At 38.6% G+C, this 24,179-nt stretch overlaps 1 protein-coding gene and 1 pseudogene across 3 annotated transcripts in view; one reads left to right on the top strand and one right to left on the bottom strand.

Moving 5' to 3' along the window:
- The window catches only part of TCEA1 (transcription elongation factor A1), a 58,761-nt gene extending 35,055 nt beyond the window's left edge, over positions 1–23,706 (top strand). For 2 of the 3 annotated variants that reach the window (XM_005563319.5, XM_005563317.5), the window contains 6 exons: positions 744–889; positions 1,979–2,035; positions 4,492–4,646; positions 9,800–9,946; positions 19,457–19,528; positions 22,147–23,706. In XM_005563319.5, the coding sequence (XP_005563376.1) occupies positions 744–889; positions 1,979–2,035; positions 4,492–4,646; positions 9,800–9,946; positions 19,457–19,528; positions 22,147–22,155 (586 nt within the window). In that variant the 3' untranslated portion in view covers positions 22,156–23,706. Of the gene's footprint in view, positions 1–743; positions 890–1,978; positions 2,036–4,491; positions 4,647–9,799; positions 9,947–11,071; positions 11,141–19,456; positions 19,529–22,146 lie in introns of those variants that run through there. The other variant, XM_065519223.2, reaches the window with a different exon arrangement.
- On the bottom strand, positions 16,044–18,296 carry LOC102140713 (ESF1 homolog pseudogene; annotated as a pseudogene).
- Positions 23,707–24,179: the final 473 nt, after the last annotated feature.

Genomic DNA, 24,179 nt, shown 5'->3' with positions numbered 1-24,179 from the left:
ATGGCACCACTGCACTCCAGCTTGGGTAACAGAGCAAGACTTCGTCTCAAAAAAAAAAAAAAAAAGGCTGGGCGCAGTGACTCACGCCTGTAATCCCAGCACTTTGGGAGTCTGAAGTGGGTGGATCACGAGGTCAGGAGATCGAGACCAGCCTGACCAACATGGTGAAACCCCCTCTCTACTAAAAATACAAAAAATTAGCCAGGCGTGGTGGAGGGCGCCTGTAGTCCCAGCTACTCGGGAGGCTGAGGCAGGGCAGGAGAATGGCGTGAACCTGGGAGGTGGAGCTTGCAGTGAGCTGAGATCGCACCACTGCACTCCAGCCTGGCAACAGAGCGAGACTCCGTCTCAAAAAAAAAAAAAAGAGAAAGCTGTTATTCTCTGGTCCCATCCCTTCATCCTTCTCCTTATACCAAGATCATTGCTTTTCATTTGTTTTACTGAACTATAATGGGTATTTTCTCTATTAAAAATATTGCTTGATATTTAAAATGAGAATCAAAGATAAAATGTTTAGTTTTTAAAAAAAGGCACGATACTTGTCTCTTTACTAAATTGTAAACTTTTTAACTTCTTTTTAATCTGTATGCAGGCAATTTTTTTCCCCTCATATAAAGGTCACTGAGATACTGTGTCATTTATTTAGGCCCCAAATTTTGTTTTTACAGCATGATAGTAATATTGTTACTTTGAGAAGATTGTTCTTGATTTCTTTTTGTGGTGTTTTTGTGTGCGTATTTCAGTACTTCCAGCGGCAATGTAAGCAACAGAAAGGATGAGACAAATGCTCGAGATACATACGTTTCATCCTTTCCTCGGGCACCAAGCACTTCTGATTCTGTGCGGTTGAAGTGTAGGGAGATGCTTGCGGCAGCTCTTCGAACAGGGGGTAAGTCCAGCGCATGTTATTTCTTAGCCCTTTGGTCACCACCACCACCTACTGCCATCTCCAACTCCATATTACTGTTTGATGAGTGTCACCCTGTGGATAGCCCACCCACTGCTGCTTAGCTCGGGGATTAAGGGGGAGAGGGGGAGAAATACTGGGGCATTTGCTTATTACTATGTAATTGTAAGAAATAGATTCCCTCTAATACATGGATGTTTTCACTGAATTCATAGTAATGTATACTTTTTTCTCACAAATCTTTTGTTTCCCCACAATTTAATCTGCAAACTGTGTATGCTGATCTTAGGTTGAGAGTTAACAATACTGAATTGTTAAATAGTATGACATACAGTATGAGCGTTTTCTATTTTCTGTTTAAGAGAGGGATGAGTCTTGATTTATGTATGGGAGCTTAATTTAATTTGAGAGTATCCAGTATTAACATGTAACATTTTGGCTTTAAAGTTTTATATACAGGAATATTTATCATTTTATACGAATTCATCCTTTTTCTTTTCTCTCATTCCGCATCATGGCTACTTTGACCTGTATTTCTCCTTACTCTGCCCTTTCTACTTTGATTTCCTTACTGTCTCTTTATTTTTATTTATATATATGTATATATATATATTTTTTCTCTCCCTAGTTTATTTCCTTCTTTTGAATATTCGTATAGGAGTCTTCTGAGTGTGTCTGTATATGTGATTGGCAGGTTAAATGAATGGTTTCTTTGCATTGAAGCCTGAGTCACAGGAGAGAAGACAGTTCTTTCTGTAACTTTCTTTACTCTCTGCTGGAGCAGCCAGAATTTATGGAGTTATGAAAGATGAATTGCCTGCTAGATCAGTTACTTCCTGTGCCTGAGGGATCAGGAGTCGTCAGTGCAGGAGCACTGTGGGTATCAGGTGAAGCCCAGAAAAGGAGTCTAGTTGGCAGTGAAGTGACTAGATTCTAACCAACTAAACTGAACGGCTTCTTTATGTCAGGCAAATGGGGTTTAAGAAATAGGTATGTAGTTTAATTACCTGGTATTAGAATTTTCTTTGAATCTGTAACAATAACTTGTCAATTCTTTATGCCTGTTTTTAGATGACTACATTGCAATTGGAGCTGATGAAGAAGAATTAGGATCTCAAATTGAAGAAGATATCCTTTGTGTGTATATTCATAATTTTTTTTAATAAGTAATACTGATTGAACATATACAAGTGCCAGGCACGGTTTTACCTGCGGTAGTCCTTTCAGTGAATTAGGTGCTCTCAACCTATTTTACAGAGAGAAGACAGAAGCAGAAGAGGATCGGTCATTGTTCTAGATCACACAGCCTGACACTGACAAGGCTGGGATTCCAGTGTAGGGAATTTGTCTCCAAGCCCATGATCTTGACCACCACGCTAGACTTTTTCCTTCATGATGAAGCTGAATGAACTAGAACAGCGAAGTTTGAAAGGACCTGGCTCTTTGGAAACTGAAGTATATAAATCCTGGTAAAATTGATTCAGATAGCAGGAGAGTGAAAATGTGATTGAGAATGAGAAAGGCAAACCGATAACATAATTAGAAGAGATTACAAAATACATGAGAACATGGGTGTAACTCATTGGCAATTCAAAAACCTAAAGAATTTCTCTTTCCTAGCAAAACACTAGTGTCCAAGATTGACTTCATGTACTTGGCAGGATAGGCTGTGTTATATTGTGGTAACAACCTTGAAATTTCAGTGGCTTAATACCACAAAGGTTTCTTTCACAGATTAAACTGGACAAATAGGAATTTATTTGTCCTATATGTTCAGCACAGGCTAGCTGAGGACTCTGGGCTTTGGGTCATTGTCCTCTAGGACGAGGCTGGTGGAGTGGCCATTGTGAGCTGGTGATGTGGCAGAAGGTAAAAGGGATAAATTGCATACTGGCTTTCAAAACTACTGCCAAGGAGTGTCATCTGTTACTTCTGCTACCAGCCAGACAAGTCACTCGGTGTCACACAACTTCAAGGGGGGGTCATAATTGTTTTAAGAAATCTGCTAGCTTAATTTTTCCTGCTGGTATAGAATTCAAAGTCTTATTCTTCACTTTTTGTCTTAATTGTATTGTTTTCTTGGAAAGGAGAGGGACATCTATATCATTTTATTTGTCTTGTTTTTCCTGTTATTCAAAAGCAAAGTACAGTATTGATGGCTTTTAAAATTTTCTGCCTTGTAAATTGAGAATGTAGTGTCTGAACTTAAGTTGTGCAAAAGGGCATGGAAAGCATACACACGTAAATGTTAAGACTTCTCAGTTAGGGGGACCTCAGAGCACACACAGTCACCTGAGCTCATTATCCCAGAGGAAGCCTGTTCATGCTGAGCACCGGGAAAAGGCTTCAGGAAAGGGATACTGTGTGTGGGTAGGGGCAGGGAGCATCTAGGCGGCTGTGTAACATGGGATTGTCCTAGTTGAGGAAATGGCCGTATTAGGAAGGGAGCTGTTCCAGGGTTCAGCTTTGGCAGTGACCTCTTCTGGGGAAAAGAGCCTGCTGAGAGGTAGCTCCTGCTGAGCAGGGGGAGGAGATGAACCCTCATGGCCATGTTGAATGGTCTCTTCTCAGAGACCCTACGGGAACTGTGTAACCAAAGAGACTTTTAGGATCCTTAGTAGAATTCAGATTTGGGCAAGTAGAGCTTGAATAAGTTCAAGCTCCTTTTCAAACATATGCTTTCTCATGTTGAGTACTTGAGTTACTTTTTGAAACCCTGTTGACTTGCATACTGCTGGCACTAAACATTTAGGAAATAAAACATGACTAGGCCGGGCGCGGTGGCTCACGCCTATAATCCCAGCACTTTTGAGAGGCCGAGATGGGTGGATCACCTGAGGTCAGGAGTTTGAGACCAGCCTGGCCAACATGGTGAAACCCTGTCTCTACTAAAAATACAAAAATTAGCCGGGTGTGGTGGCAGGCGCCTGTAATCACAGCTACTTGGGAGGCTGAGGTAGGAGAATTGCTTGAACCCGGGAGATGGAGGTTGCAGTGAGCTGAGGTCCAGCCTGGGTGACAGAGTGAGACTTTCTACCCGCCTTCACAACAAACAAGCAAACAACTAGTTTACAGTGTAAAAGTAGTATCACTATTATTTGCCAATTACCGTTCAAGGAATTAGATATACTACCTTGTTTTTAACATACTCTAAACTGGAAACTGGAAACAGTTGTTGTGAATTGCTTAGAAATTTCAGGTTTTTTTTTTTTTTTTTTTAAGATGGAGTGTCGCTCTGTCGCCCAGGCTGGCATGTAGTGACTTGATCTCAGCTCACTGCAGCCTCTGCCTCCCCAGTCACGTGATTGTCCTGCCTCAACCTCCTGAGTAGCTGGGACTGCAGGCACCTGCCACTACGCCCAGCTAATTTTTTTGTATTTTTAGTAGAGACGGGGTTTCATCATGTTAGCCAGGATGGTACCAATCTCCTGACCTCGTGATCCACCAGCCTTGGCCTCCCAAAGTTCTGGGATTAGAGGCATGAGCCACTGTGCCCAGCCTCAGGAATTCTTATTTTGGCAGAATAGGAAAAAAAAGTGATCTTGTTTTTATAATTTTACCTTTTTTCCTTAACGGCCTGGTACCTATATATCAAGAAATAAGGAATACAGACATGAAATACAAAAATAGAGTACGAAGTAGGATATCAAATCTTAAAGATGCAAAAAATCCAAATTTAAGGAAAAATGTCCTCTGTGGGAATATTCCTCCTGACTTATTTGCTAGAATGACAGCAGAGGTGAGTATGTATGAATCTGAGGTTTCTATAATGTGATTCTCTGTTGTGAAGTGTAAAGCCTATTACCATCACAGACTACTATATAAATATTGCATATGTAATAAATTTCTGTTAGTTATTCTGATATATACTAGACAAATACTTAAGGTGATTATATCTTTTGTCAGTACTTTGCTCCTTCTCCAGCTGTTTCCATGCTTTTAATGTGATTACGTTAAATTATTGTCTAAAAACAAACGTGTTTTACTTTTTGTTTCTTTGAGACTGAGTTTCGCTCTTGTTGCCCAGGCTGGAGTGCAATGGCACGATCTTGGCTCACCGCAACCTCTGCCTCCTGGGTTCAAGCGATTCTCCTGCCTCAGCCTCCCGAGTGGATGGGATTACAGGCATGCACCACCACGCCCAGCTAATTTTTTAATTTTTCATAGAGACGGGGTTTCTTCATGTTGGTCAGGCTGGTCTCGAACTCCCGACCTCCAGGTGATCTGCCCGCCTCAGCCTCCCAAAGTGCTAGATTACAGGCGTGAGCCACCACGGCTGGCTGCCAATTGTTTTACTTTTTATGAATTCATGTAGAGCCAGAGAGTTGAATCTCTAATTGCAAGTAAACTTTGTAAGTGCTAACCTTTTTTCATGGTTAAACACTATAAAATTGGTTACATCATATTATTTCCTTTTTTTTTTTATTTGAGATGGAATTTTGCCTTGTTGCCCGGGCTGGGATGCAATGGCTACTGCAACCTCCGCCTCCCGGGTTCAAGCAGTTCTTCTGCTTCAGCCTCCCAGAGTGCTAGGATTGCAGGCTTCAGCCACTGTGCCCATCCTATTGATTATTTCTTAAATTTTAATAGGGAATTATAGAAAAAATGAAATTTGTAGCTTGCTATTTATAGACGTGGTTGTTCATAGATATTAGCTATATTGTATCTACAATTTCACTGTTTTAGTAAACATTCAAGAGAGTGAATTTTTCTTCTGTACATGAACATACCTCAGATATGTTGCAAGTTTGGATTGGACTGCTGCAATAAAATGAATATTGCAATAAAGTGACACACAAGAGTCACACTAATTGTTTGACTTTCCAGTACATATAAAAGTTATGCTTATACTATAATCTGTTAAATGTGCAATAGCATTACACCTAATAAAACAGTGTACACCTGGCTAAAAATTGCTCATGATCATCTGAGTCTTCAGCAAGTTGTACTATTTTTGCTGGAAAAGGGAATTGTCTGGATGTTGACGGCTGCTGACTGATTAGGGTAGTGGTTATTGAAGGTTGAGGTGACTGTGGTAATTTTGTAAAATAAGACAACAATGAGGTTTGCTGCATTGATGGAACAAATATTCATGAAATATTTCTTGGTAGCTTGCGATGCTGTTTAATAACATTTATGCATAGTAGATGTTCTTTCAAAATTGGAGTCAGTGCTGTCACATGCTGCTGCCGCCTTATCAACTAAGTTGATGTACTATTCTAAATCCTTTGCTGTCATTTCAACAATGTTCACAGCATCTTCACCAGGAATAGGTTCCATCTCAAGAAATCACTTTTTGCTCATCCACAAGAAGCATCTCATCTGTTCAGCTTTTATTATGAGATTGAAGCAACTCAGTCACATCTTGAAGCTCCACTTCTAATTTTCCTTCCCATGCTTTCTCCACTACATTTGTGGTTACTTTTTTTTTTGGTGGTGGGGGACGGAGTTTCACTGTTGTCGCCCAGCCTGGAGTGCAGTGGTGTGATCTCTGCTCACTGCAACCTCCGCCTCCTGGCTTCAAACGATTCTCCTGCCTTAGTCTCCTAACTGGGATTACAGGCTCCCGCCACCATGCCGAGCTAATTTTTGTATTTTTAGTAGAGATAGGGTTTCACCATGTTGGCCAGGCTGGTCTCAAACTCCTGACCTCAGGTCATCCACCCGCCTCGGCCTTCTAAAGTTCTGGGATTACAAGCATGAGCCACTGCACCTGGCCCCTCTGTGATTACTTTCTTCGGTGAAGTCAAAGCCCTCAAAGTCATCCATGATGATTGGAGTCAACTTTTTTCAAACTCCTCTAAATGTTGATATATTGACCTCTTCTCAATGAATCACTAATGTTCCTAATGGCATCTAGGATGGTTAATCCTTTCCAAAAGGTTTTCAGTTTACTTTATTCAGATCTATCTGAGGAATTACTTTTTGTAGGAACTGCAGCCTTACAGAAAGTATTTCTGAAATAAATAAAACTTGAAAGTCAGTTGGGCATGGTGGCTCACACCTGTAATCTGAGCAGTTTGGGAAGCCGAGATGGGCAGATCACTTGAGCCCAGGAGGTGGAGACCAGCCTAGGCAACAGCAAATTCCCATCTCTACAAAAAAAAAAAAAAAAAAAGAAAAATTAGCTGGGCATGGTGTGGTGCATTCCTGTAATCCCAGCTACTTCAGGAGGCTGAGTTGGGAGGATCACTTGAGGCTGAGAGGTGGAGGTTTCAGTAAGCTGAGTTTGCGCCACTGCATTCCAGCGTGGGCGACAGAGTGAAACCCTATCTCAAAAAAAAAAGTAAGTCAGAATTACTCCTGATCCATGAACTGCAGAATGAATGTTGTTGTTAGCAGGCATGAAAATAACATTAATCTTCTTGGATGTCTCCATCAGATCTATTGGATGACTAGGTATATTGATGACTACGTGCATTGTCAATGAGTAGGAATATTTTGAAAGAAATCTTTTTTCTGAGCAGTAGGTCTCAATAGTGGGGTTAGAATATTCAGTAAATCATGCTGTAAATAGATGTGCTGTAATTCAGGCTTTGTAGTTTCATTTATAGAACACAGAGTAGATGTAGCATAATTCTTAAGGGCCCTAAGATTTTTTAAATGGTAAATGAGCATTGGCTTCAGCTTGAAGTCACCAGATGCCTTAGCCGCTAATAAGAGAGTCATTCAAAGTCCTTTGAGGCATTGAAGCCAGGCATTGACTTCTTCTCTTTAGCTGTGAAAGTCCTAGATGTCACTCTCTTCCAATATTCATCAACATTGATGATCTGTTGTTTAGAATAGCTACTTTCATCAATGATCTTAGCTAGGTATTTTGGATAACTTGCCACAGCTTCTCCATCAGCACTTGCTGCTTCACCTTGCATTTTGTACTGTGTTATGGAGACGGCTTCTTGCCTTAAACCTCATGAACCAGCTTCTGGTAGCCTCTTGACTTTTCTTCTGCAGCTTCCTTCTCTCTCTCAGCATTAAAGAGTTAAGGCCTTATTCTGGATTAGGCTTTGGCTTAAGGGAATGTTGTGGCTGGTTTGGTCTTCTGTCTAGGCCGCTAAAATGTTTTCATATCAGCAATAAGGCTATTTTGATCATTATCCATGTGTTCACTGGAGTAGCACTTTTAATTTCCTCCAAGAAATTTTCCTTTGCATTCACAACTTGGCTAACTGATGTAAGAGGCCTAGCTTTTGGCTTATCCCAGCTTTCCACATGCCTTCCTCACTAAACATAGCCTTATTTCTAGGTTTTGATTTAAAGCGAGAGACATGTTGACTCTTCCTTGTCCTTGAATACTTAGAGGCCATTGTAGGGTTATTAATTGGCCTAATTTCAATATTGGTGTGTCTCAGGGAGTAGGGAGGCCCAGGGAGAGGAAGAGAGACGGGGAAAGAGTGGAGCAGTCAGAACACGCACAACATTTGTCGAGTTTACTGTCTATGTGGTCAAAATTAGTGGTGCCCCCAAAACGATAGTAACATGAGAAATTACTCATCACAGATCACCTAACAGATACAATAATAGTGAAAATGCTTGGAATATTGTGAGGATTACCAAAATGTGACACAGAGACATGGAGCGAGCACATGCTTTTGGAAAAACAGCACCAATAGACTTGCTCAACACAGCATTGCTGCAGACCTTCAATTTGTAAAAAATGCAGTAACTGCAAAGTGCAGTAAAATGAAGGACAATAGCGCAAAGCAAGATAAAGCAAAGTATGACTAGCTAGTAAAAACTGGCTAGTAAAACTAGCTAGTAAAAACTGGCACAAGAAGATGACCCTGGCATATTCTGTACATTTCTTGCCTCAAAACTGGAATCAGACATTGCTCCAGAGATCCCTGACTTCTTTTGGGGATGGGGTGTAGGCAATGGTATTAAAGACTATAATCTGGATACTAGAGGTACTCGTTGTAGGTTTACATTGTTCATAGTGTAATCACAACAGCTTCTTCCTGCCCACTACACACACAAAACCAGTTCACTGAGACTGCACTATTGCGGTTAAGAAAGAGTTTTATTAACACGAGACTGGCCATGCAGAAGACGAAGTTATTACTCAAATTAGTCTCCCTGAAGACTGGGAGGTTAGGGTTTTACAAGGATAGGTTGGTGGAGACTATTCCTATGACTAGGGAATGAGTGCTGCTGATTGGTTGGGGATGTAATCACTGGGATGTGGGAACTGGTCCTTCTGTATCTCTGGGTTAGGAGCCTGAGTTCTGGAGGGCTCAGTCTGAAAAACATCTCAAAAAAACCAATCTCAGGTTCTACAATAACAATGTTACCTGTAGGAGCAATCGAGGAAGTCACACACTTTGTGCCCTCTGGCCACATGACTCCTAAGCAGTGAGGGATTATAGAAACTATGTCTACATTTTAGTAGAGTTCAGGCTGCTCCCATAATCCTAATCCTCTGGCCTTTCATTAGTCTTGCAAAGGTGATCTCAGGCTCTGAACGAAGAGGCATTGGTTTTAGGGAAGGACCGTTACCATCTTTGCATCAAAGTTAAACTATAAATTCCTCCCATGGTTAGCTTGGCCTGTGCCCAGGAAAGAGGGAAGACAGCCAGCCTGTGACACTAGAAGCAAGATGGAGTCAGCCATGTTCGATTTCTCTCACTATCATAATCTTTGCAAAGGTGGTTTCAGTAGCCTTTAAACAGTACTTAAGTCCAATTTTCACATGTAAACTTTTAAGTATTTGAAGAAATTTTTAAAAGGAATTAAACTTTTACAAGCCCTGGGAGGAAAAATATTAATTTAATGCTTTTAAAACTTTAAAGGTTGATATGTGGTTTATTATTATGATTAGGCTAATTGATCAAAATATCATTCAGGATATGTATAGAAGGTGTCTATAACTGAGTGGTATTGCCCCCTACCTAATAGGAAATGGCTAGTGATGAGCTGAAAGAGATGCGGAAAAACTTGACCAAAGAAGCCATCAGAGAGCATCAGATGGCCAAGACTGGTGGGACCCAGACTGACTTGTTCACATGTGGCAAATGTAAAAAGAAGAATTGCACTTACACACAGGTTTGTGATTGTTTATAGATTCTTATTTTTATATAAAAATGCTTGCAGCTCCTGTTTTAAAATAAATAGCAAAGATAGTTACCAGTATGGTAGTCCCTCACTTATCCATGGAGGGATATGTTCTAAGACCCCAGGTGGATGCCTGAAACCACAGATAGTACCTAACCCTATGTATACCGTGTTTTTTCCTATACATACGTACTGGTAAGTTTTATTTATAAATTAGGCCTAGGAAGAGATGAACAATAATAACTGTTAATCAAATTGAATAATTATAACAAGATACTGTTATGAAAGAAATATGAGTGTAGTCTTTCTGTCTCTCACAGTGTCTTGCACTGTACTCACCCCTGTTCATTTGATGAGATGAGGCAAAGTGAATGATGTAGGCATTGTGACCTAAGTGTTAGGCTGCTATTCACCTTCTGATAATCCATCAGAAGGAGGCTCATCTGCTTCAGGTGGTCCTGCCTCATCGAGCCCTGATTATGTGGGTGGGTAATGGGTAGGTAGCATTATAGTGACATACACTGGACAAAGGGATGATCCATAGTCCAAATGAGACAGAGTAGGATGGTACAGGCTCTCTTCATGCTACTCAGAACAACGCGCAGTTTAAAACTGATGAGTTATTTATTTCTGGAATTTTTCATTTAATATTTTCAGACCACAGATAACTGAAACCATGGAAAGCAAAACCATGGAAAGGGTAACTGGGGACTAGTTGAAGAGGAGATAAGATTTCTTTCTTAAGTATGAGAGTGATTTCTTTTAAAAACATTATTATTATTATTATTTTTTGTGGAGATGGGGTCTTGCTGTGTTGGCCAGGCTGATCCCAAATTTCCAGACTCAAGTGATCCTCTCACCTCGGCCTCCCAAAGTACTGGGAATACAGGCTTGAGCCTCTGTGCCTGGCCAGAATGCTTTCTTAATACTGATTCTAGTTAACTAAAACCAACTTGATATATCTGTACTGTCATGGAAATAGCTACTGTGAAAACTGTGTCAAATAAAATTTATAAAATATAGGAATTAATAAAATGACCTTGTTCTTTTTTAAAAGTTCATAAGCAGTTGTATTAGTTACTAGGTAAATTGGCCATAATCCTTTTTATTTTGCAGGACTGTATAAGGAAAGTTCTTCACTCTCCTCCACATGGCTTATGGGTACTTTAGACTTAACTGGCTTCTGGATAATTTGTTCCTTTTTTGTAATATTGATAACTTATATTTATGTCTGATATGACTAGCCTTTTTATTCTTCAACAACTGAAAACTATGCTATAGTTATTTTGGTTGCATGTGCATATGAGAAAATTGTTTTTATCACTGTCTTAATTTCATTTGCCAAATAGGTTTTTGTGCTATATCATCTGCTGTAAGCTCAAGATTGTCTCCTTAAGGGAGATAATATTTAGAAAATCTGTTTCAGACAGTAGATTTGGGGAATTGATTTTTTTCACTGATAGAACAGTAAGCACTTTAAAAATAACATCACTAAACTCTAAAGGGGCCGTAAAACAAATTTTGTTGGTAGTTATTTTTGTGGTTAAAAATTCAAAAGGTACAAAAGGTTATGAGTAGAAAATTCCCTTCCCACTTTTGCCTGTGGCCACCTTGTTCTCCCTCCCTGGAAGTAAAGCAAGGTTACTAGTTCGTTGTGAAACTTTCTAGGTATTTTATGTGTATACATGAAAATATTTTTGTTTTCCTTTTTCTTTTTTTTTTTTTTTGAGACGGAGTCTCGCTCTATTGCCCAGGCTGGAGTGCAGTGGCACCATCTCTGCTCACTGCAAACTCCGCCTCCTGGGTTCGCACCATTCTCCTGTCTCAGCCTCCCGAGTAGCTGGGACCACAGGCGCCCACCACAAGCCCCGGCTAATTTTTTTGTATTTTTAGTAGAGATGGGGTTTCACCATGTTAGCCAGGATGGTCTCGATCTCCTGACCTTGTGATCCGCCCGCCTCGGCCTCCCAAAGTACTGGGATTACAGGTGTGAGTGATCACGCCCGGCCTTTGTTTTCCTTTTTCTAAACACATATGGTAGAATGTTATATGAGCTTCTGCCTCTTTTCTACTATTTACAGACATATAGTCTCCATTTTCAGATATACTTCATTTAACCAGTCCGAAGTCCTTTACCTGTTTGAGTCTCATTAAGTCACAGTTGTGTATTTCCATGTTTCGTTTTGTAGCAGTTTTACTACTGATTGCTACTAAAATGCATCAGCACTGATAAAAGTGGTCTCAGAAAATTCTGAGTTTGAATTGCTCTATTTTCTTTTAGTCAGGTAGAAATATCTTAACAATACAAATTGTACCCTAAAAATGCCATGTATTAAGTATTAAGTATAAATAGAAAGTTATTTAAAAGTTAAAGCTTCTTTAAAATGTAAACAATAGAAGTGATATACTTACGTAATCGAGTTATAAATAGCTAAGACAAAAAATGTAAATACCAAGTTTGTTTCTTTTAGCAGAAAGAACCCAGCCTAAAGTTGAAGCCAGTATGATTTTCTTAGAATCACAAAGTGTTCTCTTCAGATAGAGAACTCTCAAAGTTCTCATGGAAATAACAGATGTAAAAGAAATAAGTGTAACTCTTGATTACTGTGTACCCAACAGGAGATTAAAATTTTTCCCAGAGAGCAAAAGATTCCTCATGTCCACTTTTGGGGCCCTGGATATCAGAATTAAGTATATGGAAAGTATAGCAGAGTTTTCAAACCATTTCATCTGAAGGCCTTAAGTGAGCAGAACGCTGCTGTTCTGAGGATAGTGCTGCTTTGTCCTTTGAGTTGGAAGGCATGTTAATAGTTTACTGGTGTCATGAACCTTTGATCTTTGAAGTGGTGATAAACTGGGATTTTATCATCTCATATGGAATTTCAATAAACCTTATTCTAAATGCAGCATTGTTAGTATTTAGGTTCTTGCCACAACTTAAACTTAAGAATAGCATTTAACTTTAATAATGCTTTGTCATCTTCATTCAGAGAAATAACCTTTCTGTTTTTGAGACCTTTGGTTCTGGTAATTCTCTTCAGTTTAGAACTTCAGAAATTTATAATCTTGTATAGATTAAGTTTTTAAAAATCATATTAGCTTTTTTCTTGCTGAGTTCTCTTTTTAAGTTTAAACAAAAGTAGTTGTGGTAGAATATATATATATTTTATATATATTTATATAATATATATTATAAAATTATATAATATATATTTATATAATTTATATATATATAAAACCTAAAATTTCCCATCTTAACCAGTTAAGTGTACTGTTCAGTAGTAGAGCATTCACAGTGCTGTACATCCAGTCCCCAGAATGCTTTTCCTCTTGCAAAAGTGAAACTCTTTACCCATTAAACAGTAACTCCCTATTCCCCTCTCCCCCAGCCCAACAACCACCATTCTGCTCTCTGTCTCTCACAATTTGACTATACCAAGTACTTCATATGAGTAGAATCATAGAATGTTTGTCTTATTGTGACTGACCTATTTCACTTAGCATAGTATCTGCAAGATTTATCTGTGTTGTGGTATATGTCAGACTTTCCCTACTTTTTACGGCTGAATAATATTCCACTGTATGTTCATACCACATTTTGAATTTTTTTCTATGTATAGTTGGAATTAAATACTGTAAAAACCATTTTTTGCTCTTCTTTTAATTTAGCTACCATAATAATAATGTAAGCATTTTCCTCTTTTTTTTTTTTTTTTTTTTTTGAGATGGAGTCTGGCTCTGTCCCCCAGGCTGGAGTGCAGTGGCGCGATCTCGGCTCACTGCAAGCTCCGCCTCCTGGGGTCACGCCATTCTCCTGCCTCAGCCTCCTGAGTAGCTGGGACTACAGGCGCCTGCCTCCACGCCCGGCTAATTTTTTGTATTTTTAGTAGAGATGGGGTTTCACCGTGGTCTTGATCTCCTGACCTTGTGATCCACCCGCCTCGGTCTCCCAAATTGCTGGGATTACAGGCCTGAGCCACTGCGCCTGGCCGCATTTTCCTCTTTTAAAAAATTTTTCCAGATAATAGTTTATTTGAGATGTATAAAAAATCAATGCTATACAAAAATTAATAAAAATATTTTGCTCTTTTGTTTACAAATTAATTTCATAAACAAACTATACTTAACATGATAAAAAGTTCTTGACTTCCATCCTTTATGGCTAAAAAAATAAATTATTATTATTTTATTTTATTTTTTCAGACGGAGTCTTGCTCTGTCACCCAGGTTGGAGTGTGGTGGCACGATCTCGGCTCACTGCAAGCTCTGCCTCCCGGGTTCACACCATTCCCCTGCTTCAGCCTCCCAAATAGCTGGGACTACAGGCGCCTGCCATCACACCCGGTTAATTTTGTACATTTTTTGTAGAGACAGGGTTTCACCATGTTAGCCAGGATGGTCTTGATCTCCTGAGCTCGTGATCCACCTGCCTTGGCCTCCCAAAGTGCTGGGATTACAGGCGTGAGCCACTGCGCCTGGCCGCATTTTCCTCTTTTTAAAAAATTTTCCAGATAATAGTTTATTTGAGATGTATAAAATGAAATAAGTCAATGCTATACAAAAATTAAAAATACTTTGCTCTTTTATTTACAAATTAATTTCATAAACTATACTTAACATGATAAAAAGTTCTTGACTTCCATCCTTTATGGCTAAAAAAATAAATTATTTTTATTTTATTTTATTTTATTTTTTGAGACAGAGTCTTGCTCTGTCACCCAGGTTGGAGTGCCATGGCGTGATCTCGGCTCACTGCAAGCTTCGCCTCTCAGGTTCACACCATTCTCCTGCCTCAGCCTCCCAAGTAGCTGGGACTATAGGTGCCCGCCACCGCACCCAGCTAATTTTTTACATTTTTTGTAGAGACAGGGTTTCACCGTGTTAACCAGGATGGTCTTGATCTCCTGAGCTTGTGATCCACCTGCCTCGGCCTCCCAAAGTGCTGGGATTACAGGCGTGAGCCACCGCTCCCGGCCAGCGAAAAATAAATTATTTTAATAGCTATTTAAATCTGCCTCCCGCTCCCAGAGAAGTTAACGTATTTTATATATATATATATTTCAAATTATCCCTAACCTTTAAACAAACTTAAGAGTAGATACTGCTCTATTTTCACATAGAATTGTAAACAGCCTTTTAAAACGCTGGAGTAGGCTAGGCACGGTGGCTCAAGTCTGGAATCCCAACGCTTTGGGAGGCTGAGGCAGGCGGATCACCTGAGGTCAGGATTTTGAGACCATCCTCGCCAACATGGTGAAACCCCCATCTCTACTAAAAATACAAAAAATTAGGCAGGCGTGTTGGCACATGCCTGTAATCCCAGCTACTTAGGAGGCTGAGGCAGGAGAATTGCTTGAACCCAGGAAGTGGAGGTTGTAGTGAGCCAAGATCACGCCATTGCCGTCCAGCCTGGGTGACAAGAATGAAACTCCATCCTCCCGGCCCCCGCTCCCCCCCCAAAAAAAACAAAAGCTAGAGTAACCTTCCACTAGTTAGAATTGAACTTCATAAAATGTAAACATTTTATAAACCCTACAATTCAGGTAATTTGATCTAATTATGACTGATCTGTAGGAATATACAATACAAATTTGTCATCCACAATTAAGAACAACTATTTATGAAGAAAAATTTTACTGTGTTCAAAATAAGATTTTATTCATATTATTGAAGGTAGCTTTGTTCCCAATAAATGCTTCTGCTACTCTTTCTGTATATTTTAGATGTTTTCAATTCAAAAAGAAATAACATCTAGGTATTTGACTTTTTTTTTTTTTCTTGCTTGAAACTGCTCTGTTTTGGTTTTTATAGATTTAATAAATATTGACAAGGCAGGATCAGTGGACTTCACTGCAACCTCTGCCTCCCTGATTCAGATGATTCTCCTGCCTCAGCCTCCCGAGTAGCTGAGATTACAGGTGCCCGCCACCATGCCTGACTAATTTTCTTGTATTTTCAGTAGAGACGGGGTTTCACCATGTTGACCAGGCTGGTCTCAAACTCCTGACCTCAGGTGATCTACCCACCTTGGCCTCCCGAAGTGCTGGGATTATAGGCGTGAGCCACCGTGCGCGGCCCTCTTTTTTCCTTATTGCCTGAGTTCTTGTTTTTTCCGTTCTCTTTGCTGGGCTTTCTCCTCGAGGACTTTTTCCATAGCTTTTGTTTTCTTGAAACTGGGATCTGAGGGATGCAAATTGAACATGTGGGAAGTGTACATTGCCTGAAACCGTGCATTGCTAATATTTACCTAAAAGTCATCCTCTAATAATTTCTTTTTTTTCATGAGCTGCTTTTTCTTCTTTTTGTTCAGGTTCTGATGCTCCACAATCTTGTAATTGAAGTGTTTCTAACTTTCCTCCTCCTCATCCAATGAAGAAAGCCATTTCAGCCTTTTGTCTATTTTAGTTTCTTCTTCTGGACATGTGCCGTCTTTTGCAGATTTTATCCGCTTGTTTCTTTATACCAATTTTTTTAAACTTCTTTAGCAAAGTACCACTCATTCGTATCAACATCAGAGGGAAGTTAATTTTCACTGGCCTCTTCAACAAGAGTCTTCTTTTTCTTTCTGTCTTTTTTCTCTTTCTTCTTCTCTAAAAATTGTTCCTAAGGCGTCAGTTTATCCTTTCCTTCCAATTTGTTCTTGACCATCTTTTTGCACTTTCTTTAAGACCTGGAACCCACTTCATTTCCATTTCCATATCATTTTCTTTGTCTTTCTTTTCTTTTTCTTGAATAATCTGCAAGAGTTGCCTATATTTAGTGATTTGTTTTTCATCGTCCTTCTGACTTTTCTTATTTTCCTATCTTCTTCTGCATTGACTTGGTCATCACCTTGTAGCTCCTCTTCTATCTCCTCTTCATTTTTGCTAGAGGAAGCTAAGTAGTCTTGAAAATCCATGTCCAAAAGCTCTTCCTTTTTAAACTTCCTGTTGAGTGTTGTAATTCTTTCATGATCAGTCTCATCCCAAGTGATTTCCACCATTGATGTTCCCATTGCAGCAGATGTGATATATTTTGGTTTATATGCTGTTAAATATACCTCTGAGTCCGCGTCCTTGGGCTCATCATCAAAAGGTAGTATCAACTGGTATAAACATTAGATCTGTGAAAGAACAACTACTTTCGAATTCCAGGCCACCACAATCCTCATAAATTTTACTGGCTGTTTCAGGAGAATCACAGTCTACCACTGCATAATAGTACTTCAGTCATTTGAATTAATAATCTCTCAGTTTTTCTGTAGAGGTTCAGTCCTTTTCTGGGGCATCTTCAGGAATACTTAATAGCTCTACTGGTCCTCAGACTTGCTCTTCCTTCACCCTCTCCTTTCCAAACTCTGAAGAATGTATTTTTACAGGAAATATAACACTTCCTTTGGGTTTAAATCAATTGAACAGAGCCAGCAAATCTTTTGCCTTTAATCTATCCAAGTCCATGTTGCAAACTGCTAATTGATGTGTAATGTCATCAGCATGAGGAGCAGGTTTATCTGATTCTCTCCAAGTATGCCCAAAACTAGCTTCTTCTGGAAACAAATCTGCCGTATCATCTTCATTTGCAGAACTAGTTTCTATATTTCCTTTACCCCTTGCAAGATTAGGGCTGCTGTCACTTTCACCATCATCCTCACCATTCTCGTCATCCTCCTCTTCATCTTCATCATCACCACTTCCATTGTCATCATCACCTGAAGCTCTCCCAACACTTGTAATTTCATTTTTAGATTCCTCATCACTTCGTGTTTTACTAACAATTTCTAAATCTTCCTTCAGAGCATCTTTGTCAAGCATTTTACTGTCTGTTGAGTTTTCATAACCATCACTGCCGCTTGTTGCGGCACTGATGAACCACTGGTTGCATTTATCTTCTTGTCTTAGAACACTTGATCTTGGGAGAGTTCACAGCAGAGGTGCCTGAGTCTAATGTCCTTCATTTTTCTTTGAAAGAAGAGTTGATAGTATGTTGAATAATGTTTTTTTTCTCTTTTGTACTTTTTTGTGTAAATTTTTTGCTGTCCTTCTTTGGACTTATGTTGGGAGCTATCTTAGATTTACATGGTTTTCATTTTTTTAATTATTTCAGAGTTATCTATATCAGTTTTATTTTCAGAATCCTTTTGATTAGCTTTCTTGATTTCTTTTTCTCAACTAGATTTTTTTGAATCTATTGCTTTTTTAGTCTGCAGTTTTTTCTTCTATATTTTCTTTTGATTCATTGCTTGCTATCTTCATCATAAAGATTGGAATCAGAATCTGAAAGGTCATAAAAATGTTTCAAGTCGTCTGTAGTGCTATGGTTAATGTGGTGCCCTCTTATCCACAGCATAGTTCAACTTGAACTTTTTTTTTTGAAATGGAATCTCGCTCTGTCGTTAGGCTGGAGTGCAGTGGTGTGACCTCGGCTCACTGCAGCCTCTGCCTCATTGGTTCAAGTTATTCTCCTGCCTCAGCCTCCCGAGTAGCTGGGTAATCAGGTGCCCACCACCACACCCGGCTAATTTTTGTATTTTTGGTAGAGACGGAGCTTCACTGTGTTAGCCAGGCTGGTCTCGAACTCCTGACCTCAAGTGATCCACCTGCCTCAGCCTCCCAAAGTGCTAGAATTACAGACGTGAGCCACCATGCCTGGCCAATTTTGATTTTTTGATTCTTTTCTGGCATTTCCCAAAATCTCAGGTCCTTTGCCATATGCTTAAATTGCTGGTCACTGATTATTTCTTGTTTGGTGCCATTTTTAACTTTTAATCTTGCTGAACAAATGCTTGAAGAAACCAAACACATCTGGAGTTCTCTCCCTTTTGTTTAAAAAAAAAAACACCAAAAACCTTTGTAAGCATCTTACTGGCTGTGTAATATTTAATCAAATGGATATACTCTTACTTTATGTCATTACTTCCCTGTTGGATATTTGTTTTTAGTGTTGTGCTGTTGTAAAATTATACTCTTTAAACATCCTTTGTATTTTTGTGTTTTTAATTGCCATCTTAGAAATAGATTAGATAACAAGTTTCTAGGTTACAGAGAATGCTGCCTAACTTTTAGAAAGGTTGTTGCAGTTGTATTTGTCAGACTGAGATATTCTTAATTTTTACATCTTGTTAATTTGTAAGAGAATATTGACATATGTTTAATTTTATTCATTTCTGTGCTTCTTACTGATGAAATTGTTTTTGAGATCCTTATTCCAAATAACTTACTGGTGAATTTTTAAAATATTTATTAGCTATTTATTAAAAAAATAAGGTGTGACTTTACAGGATTTTCCCACTTACCTAGCATATATTAAACAGGAAAGACAAAGAAGGACTTAGGAAAATGAAGTTTGGAAATGTGTGCTTTGTTGACATTATTTAGCTTATTTAAACTTGTTTTAGACTTCTATTCATTTTATTGTGGTACCATTATATTTATCAAATATTATATATATTTATGTATAACATTATTGGGGTTGGGTTTTTTTTATAGTACTGCAAAAAGTACATTTAATTTAATTTTGCTGCAGGTACAAACCCGTAGTGCTGATGAACCAATGACAACATTTGTTGTCTGTAATGAATGTGGAAATCGATGGAAGGTATGGACCCTCTTGGATTCATATTATACTCACTTATAATAGAATGATTTCTTCTGGTCTTTTCATAGGTCTGCCTAGATATCTAAATATATACAGATATGCTCACACTATCCAGTACTCTTGTAGTCCCTGACTACTTGTAATGGAATATACTATCTTGTTACCCTACTAGAAATAAAAGAGTATTAACTTGACCTTACCACCTTTATTTGTTTTGGTACAGGAAATGGGGAGTGACTCTTAACTGCTCAATTATTATATCACCGACCTATTTATACTATATTCATTAAGTAGTTTTGACTCTTGTACTTCAGAAAATCTCTATGTATTTATTACTTATTTTAATAGAGTTTGATTTTGGAAAAATTTTTTCCCCTTGTTGAAATCAGACCCAATGATTTCAGTGTTTATTTTAGAAATTACAGATGAGCACTGCTGTCGTTTTGTACACTTTTCACTAAGCCTTCATATTGCCTGTGTGCTCTTGAAATTAGTCCCACACAGGCAAGTTTATATTATTTAAATGATTCATTCTTGAGTGATTTTTTGAAACAAAAGCATAAAATTTAAATTTGGGAGCAGAAATACACATCAGTACTAAAAACATTTTAATTATTATTATAGATGGGGATGTTAAGGGTGTGAGTTTGGGAGGCTTATGTGTCTTTTAGTCTTTGGAATCATGCAAACTGATTTTGAACTCCCTTGCCACTTCCCATTACTGAACTATATTGTTCTTATGTATTAAATGTAAATACTACCCACATTTTGGATTGTGATGAAGAGTAGAAATAATATGTTTAGTGTGCCTGATAATTGTTGGTGTTCTAAAAATGCTGGCTATTTTTATTAGTTTTTCTGAAGTTTGTACAAGATTTTTTTTTTTTTTCATTTATACTTACATAGACTTTTCAGTTTAATGCTCATTTTGATTTATTCACTTAGCTTAAAGCATTTTCTGAAAATCAGAAGTGAACTAGAAGCCCTTTGGGCCAGAGTCCCAAACCATATTGAGGATATCCATTTGGCTTCTTCAACTCCACTTTAAGGGGTTGGGGCCAGTACCTATTTTATTTATTCATTAATTTTTTTGAGATAGAGCCTCACTCTGTTGCCCAGGCTGGAGTGCAGTGGCGCTATCTCAGCTCACTCATTCCTTCACCTCCCAGGTTCAAGCGATTCTCCTGCCTCAGCCTCCCAAGTAGCTGGGATCACAGGAACGTGCCACCACGCTGAGCTAATTTTTGTATTTTTGGTAGAGACAGAGTTTCGCCATGTTGGCCAGGCTGCTCTTGAACTCCTGACCTCAGGTGATCTGCCTGCCTTGGCCTCCTAAAGTGCTGGGATTACAGGCGTGAGCCACCATGCCCGGCCAGTACCCTTATTACGTACAAAGATTTAGTTCTGAGCTGGAAAGATTACTGCTATTGAAAGTGTCTTCATGGTTTGAAACAGTATTTCCTACCCATCTCAGGTTGCAGAAGTTGTCATTGGTCTAGGAGAGGGACATTCACCTTTTTCAATCCTGTTGAGCAAATTTGGCCTGTTCTCTTGGATTTGTTTTGCATGATGGATCTTTTTTTTTTTTTTTTTTTTGAGACAGAGTCTTGTTCTTTTTCCAGGCTAGAGTGCAGTGGCGTGATCTCAGCTCACTGCAACCTCCACCTCCCGGGTTCAAGAGATTCCCCTGCCTCAGCCTCCCGAATAGCTGGGACTACAGGTGCACGCCACCATGCCTGGCTAATTTTTTGTGTTTTAGTAGAGACAGGGTTTCACCATGTTGGCCAGGATGGTCTTGATCTCCTGACCTCATGATCTGCCCACCTCGGCCTCCCAAAGTGCTGGGATTACAGGTGTGAGCCACCGTGCCTGGCTGATGGATCATTTTTATTATGGTGATGAGGTGTGCAATGCAGTTTGTTTTGAATACATGCAGTTTGTGACACAAGTTTTGACATAGTACTTAATTGAATTTAAGAAAGTTCAATTTAGGATAGAAAGCTGAAGCCTAGGGTGGCATATTTTAGAAGTTCAAGTTTGGAATTTTTTTTTTTTTTTTTTTTGAGACGGAGTCTTGCTCTGTCGCCCAGGCTGAAGTGCAGTGGCCGGATCTCAGCTCACTGCAAGCTCCGCCTCCCGGGTTCACGCCATTCTCCTGCCTCAGCCTCCCGAGTAGCTGGGACTACAGGCGCCCACCACCTCGCCTGGCTAGTTTTTTGTATTTTTAGTAGAGACGGGGTTTCATCACGTTAGCCAGGATGGTCTCGATCTCCTGACCTCGTGATCCGCCCGTCTCGGCCTCCCAAAGTGCTGGGATTACAGGCTTGAGCCACCGCGCCCGGCTGGAATTTTTTTTTTTAACCTTAAAAACATAAGGAGGCATTTAATAAAAATGCTGAAATTGTTTTATACAAGTTCTTTAGTTATATGTTCCTAGTAGTTCTAAGCTGGGAAAGTCAGGCACTTAAGATAGGTGATTATTATGTGTGAAAAATACAGCATCTTTTTCAAAAATGCATCCTTTTTAAAAGCAGGGTCAAGTGTATGCTGTATTAAATGGGGAATGAACCTGATTTGGTATTTAAAGGTCTCACAAAATATTTTTTCTTTTTTGACAGTTCTGTTGAGTTGGAAGAATTGGCAAAATATCTGGACCATTAAGAAAACGGATTTTGTAATTAGCTTTAAACTAGGCCAAGCAACTAGTTTTCCTGCAAATCAGATTTTTAAAGCAACTTGGGTTAGACTTTGTTTTTGACCTAACATCCCGTCCTTTAAATGCCTTCTGTAGTTACAGATCAGTAGGGAGACCATATAATAATTATATGGTATCTGTTTCAAAACATATTTTTTCCGTTTTTATAAGTAAGTTGATATCACTTAAATTTTTGGCAATATTTTTTCTTTCTTAAAGGAAAATATATGTTAACTTTTTTCTTTTACACTGTGAAACATACACAGTAGAAATTCTGTTATTCTCTGTTATTAATACATAAATGAAAATACTTTTTTTTTCATATTGGCATGTAGCTGCAAATATTAAAGGAGGAGAAAAGGTAATATAATTTTAGGTTTACCAAATATGGTGTGTATTCAAATAATACTTGACCAGCTTATCTAAAGTGTACATAATTTTGAGGTAGCTTATGAATTTGATTTTAATTATTATGTTCACAAGCTTGGAATATTAGATATTATTTTGCATCTGTAACTAACCGTGATCATCATTTCTTGTAATTTCTTGTACATGTATATTACTTGTTCTTAATAGATTTTGGAAACAAGACTTTATTGAGATCAGTTTGGTTTTCCTATTAATTTACCTGTTTGACTTTATAATGTGTTTTAGTTTTGCAGAAGAACACTGTTATAGTTTAGAAGGCTTTTCATAAATCCCCTCATAGGCAAAGATGAAAACTTCCCACTATTTTTTTCCCCTCTTAGGAAGACATACTGGAAAGAAAATGTTTAACATCTTAGTGTAGTATAGCTATTGTAAACAGTTCATGACTAGATTTTGATTCGGAAATCTATACTGACCAAGGATTAATCTTAAGGATTGTATAAATCATTAAAGCTGTGGTCTTTTCATGTGGAGATTGATAGAAAATATTTTTGTCCCATGTCTTATTTGCTGACTTTTTCTGTCAATGAGTGAGATTGTTGAACAAACTGAATATATAGGCTATAGCAAGTAGCTTTACAGTACAGATCTTACAATTAAGTTTTACTTTTTGTTAAAGTGTGTACCATTTTTTCGTTTGGAGTAAGACAAAAATTGTTTTCACATAGGTTCCCTAGGGTATACTTGCTCTAGCATACTTTAAAGGCCACTGTTGCAAAGTCTACATTTTATGCTGAATCTGCATTCTGTCAGGCACGCATAGAAAGACCTCAGTACATGCTTTGCACTCTCCTTTGCTCCCTTTTTCCAATTTCTTATTGCATATCATTTTGTTGTAATACAGAAAGCAGCATTTTTAAATGTCCTAGTTAAGAATTGGCCCACCGGTACCAACTCAACCTCTATTTTGTCAGTTCATAGTTGAAGATTTTGTTTTATTTCAAAAATAAAGTACATTTTTGAAATAATGAGTTTCAGAATAAAATAATCTCACTTTTAAATTAAGTGATCCATTTTAAAATTTGTAATTCAATAAAGTTTTTTTGTTGTTAAACATGTATCACATTTTGTCATTTTATTTAGACATTGAAGCTTGCTTTACCTTTTGTTTAACCACATACCCGCTCTCCCTTCAACTACTAAGGTATTTCTAAAGTACAGTTTTAATTAAGTGAAGCCTGGTCTTCAGTAAAAACTAGTATTCAGCAGCACTACAGAGCATATCGTCTTTCTTATCTTTTCCTGGACCTCTGGTGATGGATGGAATGGCAGGTTCTGAGTAAATATGTGAGCACGTCCCATGTGTATATTTAATTTAATGTGAGAGACCAAATAGTGAGTTTTGCTATTGGAAAATACTGGAGTTTATTTTATTTACTTATTTTTTTGAGACGGAGTCTTGCTCTGTCGCCCAGGCTGGAGTGCAGTGGTGCAATCTCAGCTCACTGCAACCTATGCCTCCCAGGTTTAAGCTATTCTCCTGCCTCAGCCTCCCAAGTAGCTAGGATTACAGGCGCCCACCACCAT

Source organism: Macaca fascicularis, chromosome 8 (assembly GCF_037993035.2).
Source record: "Macaca fascicularis isolate 582-1 chromosome 8, T2T-MFA8v1.1".
In the NCBI taxonomy this organism is placed as follows: domain Eukaryota; kingdom Metazoa; phylum Chordata; class Mammalia; order Primates; family Cercopithecidae; genus Macaca; species Macaca fascicularis.
Note: the sequence above shows the minus strand (reverse complement) of the source record. Positions and strands in the feature narration are given on the sequence as shown.